Below are 13,943 nucleotides of genomic sequence, written 5' to 3'. Positions count from 1 at the left end.
AAACCCATTCAACACTTATGTGATAAAACAATAGACCAGTAACTAGGGGAAAAGGTTGCTACAACTACCAGTAGCCTCTATACTTTAAATTGCGTACCAGGGAACTGCCTTGGGGCTGAAAGGGACAGCATAAATAACAGATCATTTATTTGTATTTGATGCCATCATTGAGCTTCTATCAAAGGGGTGCTTAGCTAAATTGGGTATAAGTCAAAGAATGGAGTGGCCTTCCAAGCAAGCTCACTCTGTATTTATACATTTTAAATTCAAAAGTCGGAAGTTACGAGCTGATCAAGGATTCTCTCATACGAGGAGAGAGCTGCGTACAGGAAGGATGTAGAATGCTCCTGTTCTCAGCATTTACAGGTCCTGCTTAGAGCTCATTCCCACAGCAGACAGCTGAGAGAAGCACTGAGAACCTCCCCCCAGTGCGGGGCCCAAGAGTTATCCGGGCACACCTTTCACACATATAAATATTTAGCTTTGGATGTTAGTCAAGGCCACAGAAATAAGTAACAGGGGTCAACGATGACAAATTCTTCTTTTATATAGTTCATGAAAGATGAACTAAAAGATCTAGAACCTGCAAGCTGGGGGGGGGGGAGTGTTTGGGAGGAGATTAAGCCCCTTGGTTTAATTTAATTTCAAAACGTAGGGCTGAGAGGAGGTAACACTCCAAACACCACCGCCCAAGTGTGAAGCAAGGGAAGAAAAATGCTTCATCTCTTGAAACACACGAAGCCCCTTCGCAATCTTTCCACTGTACCCCCATGTATTTGTATTTCACTTCCTCACCTACTCATTTTTCTCCTCACCTTTTCCTGTTCTTCCCTCTCCTGCTATTTATTTCCTCCTCAAAAACACCATCATTATGCTTGAAATCCAGTTCCAAAATATTTGTGCTTTCTCAATAAAAGCTTTTTTTTTTTTTTTTTGCTATAAACAGTTGTAGTTGTAGAAGGAATTGTCACTTCATCCATAAATCAAAATGTCCTGGTTCAAGTTTCTAGTTATATCAATGAAAGAGATTCATACAGCAGCAAAATGTAGCTTTATAGTCAGATAATGTTGTTCCTTCTACCCTGGCTTTAACTTTTTAATGTGCTTCCAATGCATTTCTTTCAAGCTTTTTTAAAGGTTTTTTTCCCTCCCCTCTGAATGTAGTGCCCAAACTTTCTTTTTCTTATTTTTTAAAATATATTTTTATTGATTTCAGAGAGGAAAGGAGAGGGAGAGAGAGATAGAAACACAATGAGGGAGAATCATTGATCAGCTGCCTCCTGCAAGCCCCACACTGGGGACCAAGCCCACAAACACCGGCAATGTGCCCTTGACTGGAATCGAATCTGGGACCCTTCAGTCCACAGGCTGACGCTCTCCACTGAGTCAAACCAGCTACAGCCCCGAAACTTTCTTATAGCAACTACATACATTCTTTTTTTTTTCTGGAGGCAATTAAAATTTTGTCGATTAATTGAACATTAAAACAGACTGATTCCTGTGTGATATGCTGATAAACACCTTTGCTAAATAATCATCTTTCCATGTGCATACTGTTAATAGCATAAACAAGATAGCAAATAACAAAAGAAAGCTTGTAAGTTATCTATACACTAAACAGCATATGATGTTGAAATAGTTAACATTTTTGCTATCAGGCACATGATATACTGTGTAGGTTATATGTTTATTTAACATTTTCTTAAATATAATGGGAACTAACACCGGAAATGAGGAAATTAGTTTCATGCTGAGATTCAAAGTGGCCAACGGAGACAAACACCCACAGAAAGGAGGCACGTACCCCTTTGACTTGAGCAGCGTCATTGGCCAGCCTGGTCGTCAATGCTCCAGTGGTGTTTTTGGGGTCATCAAACCAGCTCACATCCTGTGGCACAGAAAATGGTTTTATTCTCTTAAAGCCCAAAGACTCTTAGCTCCAAAGACAATGAGAGAGTCTGTTCTGTTTATCATTTACATCTCCTGCATTTAGCACTCAGGATTTGACACTCAATAGAGAAGAAAAGGGACTTAGCAGACCAACACATAAATGTGTCAAATTTTTTTGATTGCCTGATTTGTTCCAAAGATGATTTCTAAGTGTTCAATCAATACAGTAGTGAACAACAACAACAACAAAAAGACAAAGTTGCTGCCTTCAGGAAGCCTGAATTCTAGAGGTGAAAGCCACAAACAAATAAATATATACCATGCCAGGTGGTAATAATGCTATGAAAAAACATAGAGCAGAGTAAGAAGGATAAAAGTGAGGAAAGGTGCTATTTTATAGACAGGGAGGTGACAGAGAAGGCCTCTCCAAAGTGCCATTTGAGAAGAGATCTGCAAAAAGAGAAGAAAGAGAATTTCCGAGAGAAGGAAGAAATAGTATGTGCAAAGGCCCTGTGGCAAAGACGTACTTGATCTGCTCATACACAAACAAGAATGTCCGAAGGGCTGCCACTAGTCTTAAAAGCACCTTTGTGTGCATTTGTAGAAGTTGCCTCTTCCTCTAGACAGATTTCCTTTCTCACTTGTCTCTCCCACTCCTCCACTCGCATATTCAGAGTCAGTGCATATATTGACTATGTGCATATATCGAAAAATATGTGAAGCTGTGGGTGATGAGGTCTGAGAGGTAGTGGGGGGCCACACCTTATATGACCTTCTAGTCAACTGCCAAGATTCCAGATTTTTACCCTGAGAGATATGGGAAGCTTTCAGTAGGTTTTGGGGAGAGGTCTGTGATCTGATTTTATTTTAGAAGAATGACTCTGGTTCTTGGGAGATGAACCTACTGCATTGAGATAAGGATGGAGGTGGTGAGACCAGTTAGAAGGCTATTGTAATATTAAACAGAAAGAAAGGAGTCAAGGATGATGCTAAGAATTTTAGCCTGAACAACTGGTGGAATGAAGCTGCTGTTTATTAATATGGAGGAAGACAAGACAAGGAATGGGCCATGTGGGGAGGGGAAAGTCTAAAATTCAATTCTGGAAATAAGTATGAAATACTTATTAAATAAGTTTATTAGATGGCCAAACAGAGAAGCTGAAGAGCAGTTAGGTAACTATTGTTCAGGGCAAAATAAACGAATTAGATTTTAAAAAACTCACCAAAAGAAATCTAGACTAAAAACTCACATTCAATGTAAAATAGTATTTTCTTTGTAAAACCACTTACGTTTTTAAATACACAAATATGAAAAATATTGTATGTTTGAGGTATACATTTATGTCTGTTACAAAAATAACTATGGTCCTAAAAAGTTATCTGAACTGGTGATTTGCATTAAAGCAGTATCTATCATTCCCCCCACCCCCGCCCAAAGTATTAAGAAAAAACAGCATTATAACTTATTCTAGCACGTGTCAACTTGCTTTGTAAAGCAAGCCCCCAGGTGCCTCCCGCACTGGAACTTAACTTCCTTGAAGATGGGGTCCAGTCAGGTTTGAATGACTTATAAAATACTAAGTATTATAAGCAGAAGTCACTTAAATGTATGATGACTGGATTTCATAATTTATGTAGAAGGCATTACACAAGCCATCTGCTCACCTTTCAAAGTGTACTGGACCTAGGAGTTGGCCTAGGGGCTGAGGGGGTAACGAGGCATTTGGCCCTGGACCAGGGTCAGCCTCGAGCCAAAGAGGAATCTCAGCTGTCAAAACCTGACTGAGGGTCCTAAGTCAGGGCCCTCCATTGAATAGTGTTCTGTCACCCATTAGATTCAGCCCTGGCTCTGTCGGTCACTAGGTACCAAGTCTGATAACTCTGTCTTCTTTTAAAGTGGCATTGAGTGGTAGGAGTGGGAAAGCATGGAGGAACCAAAGACAGCTGGGAACCTGCGAATATCACCCAGGAATTCTAAGATAGCAAACAGACGTTTCCCAGCCAGGTTCCAGTGCCTCGGCATCTCGGGGGCATCCTTTTACTCACTGGTAAATGATTAGTGGAAAATTACATTACAAAGTCACACGCAAAATGTTCATGATGGTTATTAAAGAAACTTTCTTGTTTGAACTGGACTTCTTCGGGCTACATTCCTCGAATCTCCTGACCCCTTTCCCCAGGAAAACATCACCTCTATCGGTTAGGGTTTTGAAGGAGTAAAATGCGAGCGCCATTAAATTAAGTCATTATCAGCTAGTAACACTGCAGCTTAAATTAGTCCATCAGTCTGGCCCCAGCAAAGGAACGGGGCAGTGAAGAAATGGGCGTGGGGTGCATTGTGCCTTGTGGGAAGCAAGAGGGCATCCCTTGCTGGGAAGAAACACCAGCACCCTGGGTTTCCCAGGGGAAAGAAGGAAAGAGAGAGGAGAAGGAGGAGGGGGACTGAAGATCAGTTCTGCCTGCTCTGCCAACAGCTGCTGAGGCCAAGCTGGGGGTGAACCTGCTCTGGAGACTGCCTCGCAGCCATCCTGAGCCCACCCCCTGCAGACAGGCAGGCGGCAGGGCCTGAGCCTGCAGCTGGCGGCATCCAGCCTCATCTTCCCCATGAGACCCAGGGAAGAGCAATGCAGGAGCTCCTAAGAGTGACTTGAGAACGCCCCCACCACCTGCATCCACAGGCCCAGGAGCTCTGCACATCCCAGGGCCCAGTCCTCAATGCAAATACCTGTCTCAGCATGGACCTGAACACCAGGTATCGAAGCCGCTTGGTGAGGATCTCTCCGGCTTTGCCAAATGTGAAGCCCTGTGGAGAATGAGAAGACACCATAAGGAAGGGGACCTGTCAGAGGCCGAGGTGCAGATGGTATGGTGGCAGAGAGGAAGTGCCTGGCTGGGGCATCAGCAGAGCAGAGGCCGTCCTGACAGCCCGCGTCTCCTGCAGAATCAGAGGAGAGGAGGAAGGCAGCCACAGCTCCACTGTGCTCCCAATAGCATGCTGGGCACGACTGAGAGAGAGGGAAGAAACAGATGCAAAGAGCACAAGTGAAGAAAGAACCACCTCACACAGGCCTAGGCACTTAGTCACGTTCTCTCTTTTAATCATCTGCAGTGGTTGGCAAACTCATTAGTCAACAGAGCCAAATATCAACAGTACAACGACTGAAATTTCTTTTGAGAGCCAAATTTTTTAAACTTAAACTATATAGGTAGGTACATTGTTATTAACTTAATTAGGGTACTCCTAAGGCTTAGGAAGAGCCACACTCAAGCGGCCAAAGAGCCGCATGTGGCTCGAGAGCCGCAGTTTGCCGACCACGGATCTAGGGCAGTTAATGATCCTTATTTAACAAATGAGAAAACTTAGTTTAAATTACTTATTTGCCTGAGGATACAACATTAAAAACTGGTTCAACTTGTACTTGACGTATGTCTAACACGAAAACCCATAATGCCTTACAATACTAATCTCTTAGGGCACTGAATTCCTTTGCTCTGTTCCCTCTGATTTCATTAATATTACAGTTGGGGATGGTAAGAGTGAAGAGGAGGAGGTAAGCAAGGGAGCCAGAGGAAGCAAAACATTTTTTTTTTTAATATCCAAAGAAATTTAGCTGCGAATAGCCCAGTTAATATAGGAGCAATTCTAGTAAAAAGCAAATTAAATAGATGTTTTTAAATTCCCAGAGTAGAATAATGATGCATTTCTCAAAATCAATAAAGTGAAAATGTAGACATTTACCTGAAGGAAAAATGTAATAAAAGAAATAATTCCGAGGACTAGAAACAACAGTGAGAACAAGTTACTGTTCTGTCGTTTTGTTTCAGGATCATCATTTCTGGTAAAAATCTGTTAAGAAAATAATTAAAGGGTTCAATCACTAAAGAAGTCATTCAGGGTCAGACCCATTTCCCATCTAGCACAGTAACCAGGGGTTAAGAGGCCTTTGGTATATTGAAGGTTGGGGCTGGCTTCCTTAATCCCAAACTGATAGAGACTGATAATGGGTCTGTCATTCCCATTATCCTTAGAGACTGATAATGGGTCTGTCATTCCCAAATCAACCCAACCCTTTTTCTGCTCAGACTCCCCCTTGGAGCCATGAGTGCCACACCTACTCTGTGAAGTGGAACTGAGACCGAATACTCTGCTCCTCCTTTGGTAGGAAACTACACCGTATGGCCATTCACTGCTTTACAATTTGGACATTTCAAATTGTCCCAAGGTGTCTGGAGACAAGTCTGCTGATGTGATTTGGGTGAATCAGAAAGCGGTGGTCGTCCACTCAGTGCAAAAAAAGAGAGAGGTGTTTCCTTGACCCAGCCTTCTCTGTAGCATGGCCAGTTAGGAAGCCAGTGGGGAGCTACAGCCAGCTGACCCAACACCACACATGGAGACACTCCCAGAGATGGGCAGAAGAGCTACTAGGATGTACTGGGCTCTAGGAACGCAGAGAATAACCACTCCACAGGGGAAGACAGCAAACATCGCTCTAAACAGTAAGCCCAAATCAGCGTTGTAACAGCCACATTCCTAACCCAACCCAGACAATTTTATTCTTTGTAAAGAAAAAAAGCTTTTTAGAAAAAATTAATTTTTCTTGATGTCATTCCAACAAAAATAATAGTTACCAATCAGTGAGTTCTTACTCTGTGCCAGGTACTATTCTAAGCAAATTCATGTATACTGTTCTTTTATCCTCACAATCACCTCCTGAGGTTTTTTTCATTATCATCACTGTTTTACACAGAGGAAAACTAAGCACAGAGAGGTTAATTAACGTGTTCAAAGTAACACAGCCAAGCAAGCGGTGATCCAGGGATATAAACCCAAGCAACCTAACTCACAGCCCACAACCTTAAACTCCGTGTTACAAACCTTCAATGAGGCCGATGGCTGATTGCCTACCTAATAATATCTAGGAGCTAATGTGTCAGTCTGGACCACTTGCTTTTTTTTTATTTTATTTTTTTAAAAAATATATTTTATTGATTTTTTACAGAGATGAAGGGAGAGGGATAGAGAGCTAGGAACATCGATGAGAGAGAAACATCGATCAGCTGCCTCTTGCACACCCCCTACTGGGGATGTGCCTGCAACCAAGGTACCTGCCCTTGACCGGAATCGAACCTGGGACCCTTCAGTCCACAGGCCGACGCTCTATCCACTAAGCCAAACCGGTCAGGGCAATATATAACGTTTTAACATGACAACTTTTGCACTACAATGGCAAGGTTGAGTATTTGCCACAGAGACCATATGGTCTACAGAGCCTGAAAAATTTACTATCTTATCCTTTATAGAAAAAAAATTTGCTAAACTCCTGACCTAGAACATATGCTCCATGCAATCAGACCCTGTTTTCCTTCTTGCTACCTTTTCAGCCCCTAGAACAGTAGCTGGCACAAAGCAGACACTGAAAAAATACTTCTTGAATGAATAAATTAAGCATATGAATGGCAACCTGAAATAAGTTAGCCAGGCATGGGTAGACCTGGATATTTATGGCAGTTTTTGATATAATCAAAAGTTAGTGTTTGGCCTATGTTTTATGTAGTGATCAATTTCTTTTTCCATAGTATTTCCAGAAGTTAGGCCCAGGGTATCCTCAGCTTGAGGTTTGAATATCTGTCACTAAAAAGAAAGCGTTCCTGCCTGGATTGTACCTTTTTTGTTGAAAATGCCATCATTAAAAGCAAGTGCAACCAATGTATGACAATTGCAATCTTTTGGAAGCTGCTCCATTTGTTTGCATCTTAATAAACGAGATGGACTTCTTATGGAGGCAGCAAGCTAGGCCTGCTCACGTCTTGGTAAGTTCATATGCCAGAGAAGAGTTCCCTCTTAGGCCAGTCTGACAAATACACGAGGGACTCTCTCTGCCTGGTGGTGATAGGACAGCTCATGACGTTTACTCAGAGCCTAGTGATGGCAGGTAAGGTTCAGTCACCTAGTCAGTTTCATTGACTACTTCAGGGATCTGGTCCCCTGGGGCCTAGAGAAAGCGACTACCAGACTTCTATTCTTACATCTTCAAGCTGCTTAGTTTCATAAAAAGGTACATGTTCTTTGTGGCTTTTATATACACCTAGAGGCCCAGTGCATGAAATTTGTGCACTTGGTGGTGGTGAAGGGGGGTGTCCCTCAGCCTGGCCTGCGCCCTCTTGCAGTCTGGGAGGCCTCGGGGGAATTTCGACTGACAGCAGTCAGATATCCTTAGCACTGCTGTGGAGGTGGGAGAGGTTCCCGCCACTACTGCTGTGCTTGCCAGCTATGAGCCCGGCTACTGGCTGAGTGGTGCTCCCCCTGTGGGAGCGCACTGACCACCAGGGGGCAGCTCCTGCGTTGAGCATCTGCCCCCTGGTGGTCAGTGCACATCATAGCGACTGGTCATTTAGATGTCCAGTTGATTTGCATATTAGCCTTTTATTATATAGGATTACAAATATGAACAGTTCATTCTTTAGTCAGGACTCACAAGTAAATCCAGATGTAAACATAAACACTCACCCCTATGATCTTTGAAAATATCACTGAAAATGCTGGTTGCAGGCCTCCATTTATAATGGCACAAAATATACCCACCACAAAATAAGGCCATTCGGTGATATTCAGCTTTAGAATCCTCCAAAAGCTAACTGGAGGTAAATCTTCATCCTGGAAAACACAAAATAGTTCAACAGGCTATTAAGAAAAAGAATTGATACTTAATTGATTTAATGATGAACAGTTCTTCCATATATAAAAAAATTTTAATGAATGAATCTAATTCTTATTTCCTAATCAATTGATGGTTCTTTAGCTTCAAAAAAAAAAAAAAAGCATGCCCGGCCAGTGTTGCTCAGTTGGTTGAGCGTGGACCCATGCACCAAGAGGTCACTGATTCGATTCTAAGTCAGGGCACATGCCTAGCTTGTGGGCTCAATCCCTAGTTGGGCATGCAGGAGACAGAAATTAATGTTTCTCTCAAAGATGTTTCTATCTCTCCCTCTCCCTTCCTCTTTCTCTAAAATAAAAAAATATAAATACTTTAAAAGCACTGACTGATTGTTACTCCTCTATTTTTAAAGAACTAAATGATATTTCCACAAACATGACAAGAATATTTGCAAGTAGGGATAAAAGAATAGAAATGTTTATATTTGAAGACCTATAATAATATTTCTCTTCACATTATACATTATAATTCTATAATTCTTGACCTATAAATTATCATTCATAAATTCTAGCCCAAGTCTAACATGTTGAGATTTTGGTTTGTGAAACACTCTGGGGGATAGGACAGGAGGATTCTGGATAATCCTTTCTTGTTCCCACTCCTACCCCAGCCCTAGCCCTCCGTACCAAGGCCTCTTTTTCACTAAGCTTTCTGTCTTGGCTTTGTGGTGCACGGATACTCTTGCGAGATGATCTTCTTCTTACTAGACTGGATCCTGAATCTTTTGGAGACATTTCCAAGGCATCCGTTTCACTTTTGGATTCACTTATTTCATTTTCTAATTCAATTTCATTTCCTCTTGTCTAAAATAAATAAGATATATGCATAAGCTGGTTAGGCTCAGTTAACCCATGAAAATTAATCATTGAATATCAGGTATCCAGGAAAATGGCAATCTGAGTAAACATACAGGAAAGGGTAAAGTTAAACTGCTATTTCGTTTTTTATAATGTATTTGAAAATTAAAACCACTAAATAAGAAGGATTCCCATTAAATATGCTAAAATGGCATGGCATCACTCCACATAGCTGATCTAGTCATCTGTTTTGTGGGTGTTTTTGGCTCAATCATGTTTGCTTTGGACCAGTGCTGTCAACAAAAACATGGTATAAGCCATACTGTGAGCCACAGCTGTCATTTTAAATTTTCTCAGTGGCCACATTAAAAAGTGTGAGATAAGTACTAACAATCTTTTTGTGTGAATTTGTTTTTATATTTTGATTTCAATAATTCTTTATTGTTGAAAGTATTACATATGCCCCCTTTTTCCCCCATTGACCCCCTCAATATATGCATACAAGTTCTTTGGCTGATTACCTTCCACCCACCCACTCTCCCCCACCTTCCCTCTGAGATTCCACACTCTGTTCCATGCTTCCATGTCTCTGGATCCACTCTGTTCATCAGTTTATTTTTTATTTAGATTCCACATATGAGTGCATTCATGTGATACTTGTCTTTCTCTGACTGACCTATTTCACTTAGCATGATACTCTCCAGGTCTCTACTCTTGCTGTCTCAAAGGGTAAGAAATTCTTCTTTTTTATGCTGCATAGTATTCCATGCTATAAATGTACCATAGCTTTTTTATCCACTCATCTACTAATGGGCACTTGGGCTGTTTCCAGATTTAGCTATTGTAAATTGTGCTGCTATGAACATAGGGGTCATACATTCTTTCTGATTGGTGCTTCGGGTTTCTTAGGATATAGTCCTAGAAGTGGGACCACTGGGTCAAATGGCAAGTTCCATATTTAATTTTGGGGGGAAACTCCATACCGTTTTCCATAATGGCTGCACCAGTATGCATTCCCACCAGCAGTGTACTAGGGTTCCCTTCTCTCCACATCCTCACCAGCACTTGTCATTTGTTGATTTGTTGATGGTAGCCATTCTTACAGGTGTGAGGTGATACCTCATTGTTGTTTTAATTTACATCTCTCTGATATCAGTGACTTTGAGCATTTTTTCATATGTCTCTTGGCCAGTAATATCAATTTTAATTACATATTTTATTTAACCTAATGTATTGAAGACATTAGCATTTTAGCATGTAATCAGTGCAGATATTTATTGAAATATTTTGCATTCTTTTGTATTAAGTCTTCAGAATCTGGAATGCATTTTCTGCTTACAAACACTTCAATTCAGATTAACCACTATTCTGCTCAACAGCCACATTTAAACCTTTTTAGACTGTTTTTTTTAACTTTCTCTAATAAGCCTTCTTTATTTTCCCTCCTTTAAAGAGAAATAAGATATCTAAAACAGTGGTCTTATCCTAAATCCCTCAAGTATTTTTTTTCCCCACTTCTCAAGATAATCAAATCAACTTACCTTTACTTATAGTACTAAGCACAGCAAAATCAGTGTATACCTGAGGTACTTTAGGAAAATCTGGAGGTAGACTGTACCTGCATTGTGACAAGTTTGAAGTAAATGCCTTTCTCTTTCATGAGTTCATCATGATTTCCTTTTTCTACAATGACTCCATCATCAAAACCAGCAATTACATCAGCGTTACGAACTGTAGACAACCGATGTGCTATCACGATGGTGGTCCGGCCTTTTCTGGCCTAAAGAGAGGAAAATTTGTCTTTTGAACACATGAACAATTTTAGGCAAAAATTTATTCATTCAACTTGTGTTTACTGAGTATCAATGCCTTGCACACTGTAAAACCATCCAAGCTATATAATGTAGTCTCTGGCTTTAGTAAATATACAGTCAATTGATACTGGCTTAAATGATGCTTTATACTTATAATAAAGATAAGTATAAATATGATAGTCACATGTTAATATTATGTACACCCCTAAGTTTACAGTTTAGGGGCTTATTCAAAGTAAAAACTCTACAGCCCAGGCATTGGCCAATCAGAGCAGACACAGGCCAGTGTGCCACACTGGTGCACACTAGCTATTTCACAGGATTTCTGGAGGATCAAGACAGGCAGTAACTAGGAGGCAGCACAGTCCAGATAGACTTCAGCGTCACATTGATTTCACCTCATATCTTAGTTTTTCCATTTATGAATTCCAGTGTTTTATCCAAATCTGTTAACCTGTGTGAGGATCAATGCATTCAAACATAAAATGGGGATGATAATAGTACTCATTTTTTTAGAATAAGTGTGATACTAAATAAAATAATGCACATGAAGCATTGTAACATACACACAGGCAGTTCTAAGTAAATGATACTTTGCCTAGGTGAAGCACTATGGAAACACTGAAGAGCTATAGATATTTTTAATGTCAATCTCATTGTTATTTTAATACTAAACACAGCCAGATAACCAGAACTTGTATGAGATTTCTTTAGGTTTTGTAACTTTTCCAATGCTTATGATATTTGGTACTCTATATTTTCCTTCTGGAACTGGCAATAAAATTCTCAAAACAAATTACCAAAAAAGATATCAAGATCAATATGAGAAAAAGTGGAAAACTCTAAGGAGAACAATACATGTAGGAAAATTAGGTAATGGCAACTAGAAAGTAGAGAAGACAATGGCTCAATGCTTTGGATGTTTTCAAGAAAAGGATAACAAAAACGTGTTTTTAAATTTTTTAATACTTTTTTGTTGATTTTTAGAGAGAGAGGAAGGGAGCAGGAGAGAGAGAGAAATATCGGTGTGAAAGGGAAACATCTATCAGCTGCCTCCTGCAAGCCGTCTATGGGGGATTGAGCCCACACCCTGGGCATGTGTCCTGACTGGGAATTGAACCAGCAACCTTTTCAGTGCATGGGAAGATGCCCAACCAACTGATCTACAGCAGTCAGGGCAGCAGAAAGTATTTTTAAATGCAACCTTTTAAAATAGTTTTTATTTATAAGTTAATACTACTGTAGAATAATAAGAAAACACAGATGTGAAATTACAGATAAGCAGAGCGAAGGCGGAAAACACCACACAATTTTTATAACCTTTTTCCTCCCTCAACAATCTATTAAGCACAATGACAGGATGTTTAAAGGAACATGCAGTGTTGTTTTATTATTAGAGAGAGGAAGAGTTGGGACAAATACTAGTTCATCTTTGAATTCTACTGTGACACTTCCACTCAGAGCGCTTTTGGGTTAAAAGGTCTCCACATTCCTTGTCTTCACGGAGCTGGCCTGGTTACGTTGTATGCCAGGGACACAGCACCTAGTGCCTGGCACAGAAGAAGCACTCAAATCCTCTTTGGTGAATGAGTCACACCAACTCAAGAATTGGAGGAAGTTCAAACCCTATTGCTAGTCAAGGACATTTCATGGCCTCTCTCTGGGGGATAAGAGGTTTCTCATTTCCCATGGAGTCTTCATTAAGCCTTTAACATCTTGGAAATTAAACGTGAACCTTCGGATTATATTTCCCTCTTGTCGACAAAAGTAAAAACTCACATAATCTCAATAACAGGTTTTCTCTAAAACTACATTTTCAAGATTACAATAAAGACCCATTTTGCTTTGAGTCTGTATTTCTCATTGTTCAATTTTAAAAATTTGCAAGTACCTTTTAATGGGAGTTTATTCATCTCTATTTAAAAAAATAAATAAATAGAAAGGAAACAAACAGATCCAGAGGCCTGATTATTTTATTTTGATAGTGGAAGGAATCACTTTAGAAGCGATTGAAAATTTACTTAAAAAAAAAATAATACTAAGGCCCTGGCCAGGTAGCTTAGTTAATTAGAGCATCGTGTTGATACGCCAAGTTTGTCATAAGAGAATCAACCAATGAATGCATAAATAAGTGAAACAACAAACTGATGCTTCCTTTTCTCTCTCTCTACCTTGCTCTCTCTCAAAAGAAATCAATAAATAAAAATACTAAGAATAACTTATGGTGAGATGATCTTATGCTTATGAATCAGGTTTGTCTGAATTGAGGCTCACATACCTTATCCAGGGCCACCTGAACCACTGCTTCACTTTCAGTGTCCAAGGCTGACGTGGCCTCATCCAGCAGCAGGATCTTGGGGTTGCGAACCAGGGCCCGAGCGATGGCGATTCTCTGTTTCTGTCCGCCACTCAGCTGCGCCCCTCTCTCTCCAACCAGGGTGTCAAATTTCTGCAACACAGAAAACACAGGATGATTTAGCAAAAGCACAAGTTATCTCAGCTCCCGTTTTAAGATGGGAAGGAATCCCCTAGACCAGTGGTCGGCAAACTCATTAGTCAACAGAGCCAAATATCAACAGTACAACGATTGAAATTTCTTTTGAGAGCCAAATTTTTTAAACTTAAACTATATAGGTAGGTACATTGTTATTAACTTAATTAGGGAACTCCTAAGCTGGCCTTTACTAAAAATGTCCTCACTCTGATTGAGGTACGTTCGCTGAGGT

At 40.4% G+C, this 13,943-nt stretch overlaps 1 protein-coding gene across 1 annotated transcript in view; it reads right to left on the bottom strand.

The window, feature by feature from the left end:
- The window catches only part of ABCB1 (ATP-binding cassette, sub-family B (MDR/TAP), member 1), an 85,362-nt gene that overhangs the window by 21,805 nt on the left and 49,614 nt on the right, over positions 1-13,943 (bottom strand). Inside the window, exons 14-20 of the mRNA XM_005876137.2 lie at positions 13,496-13,666; positions 11,022-11,183; positions 9,233-9,409; positions 8,399-8,545; positions 5,630-5,737; positions 4,616-4,693; positions 1,805-1,888 (exon numbers count right to left, since the gene is read on the bottom strand). Coding sequence (XP_005876199.1) covers positions 1,805-1,888; positions 4,616-4,693; positions 5,630-5,737; positions 8,399-8,545; positions 9,233-9,409; positions 11,022-11,183; positions 13,496-13,666 — 927 coding nt within the window. The remainder of the gene's footprint in view (positions 1-1,804; positions 1,889-4,615; positions 4,694-5,629; positions 5,738-8,398; positions 8,546-9,232; positions 9,410-11,021; positions 11,184-13,495; positions 13,667-13,943) is intronic.

Source organism: Myotis brandtii, unplaced genomic scaffold (assembly GCF_000412655.1).
Source record: "Myotis brandtii unplaced genomic scaffold, ASM41265v1 scaffold48, whole genome shotgun sequence".
Taxonomy (NCBI): domain Eukaryota; kingdom Metazoa; phylum Chordata; class Mammalia; order Chiroptera; family Vespertilionidae; genus Myotis; species Myotis brandtii.
Note: the sequence above shows the minus strand (reverse complement) of the source record. Positions and strands in the feature narration are given on the sequence as shown.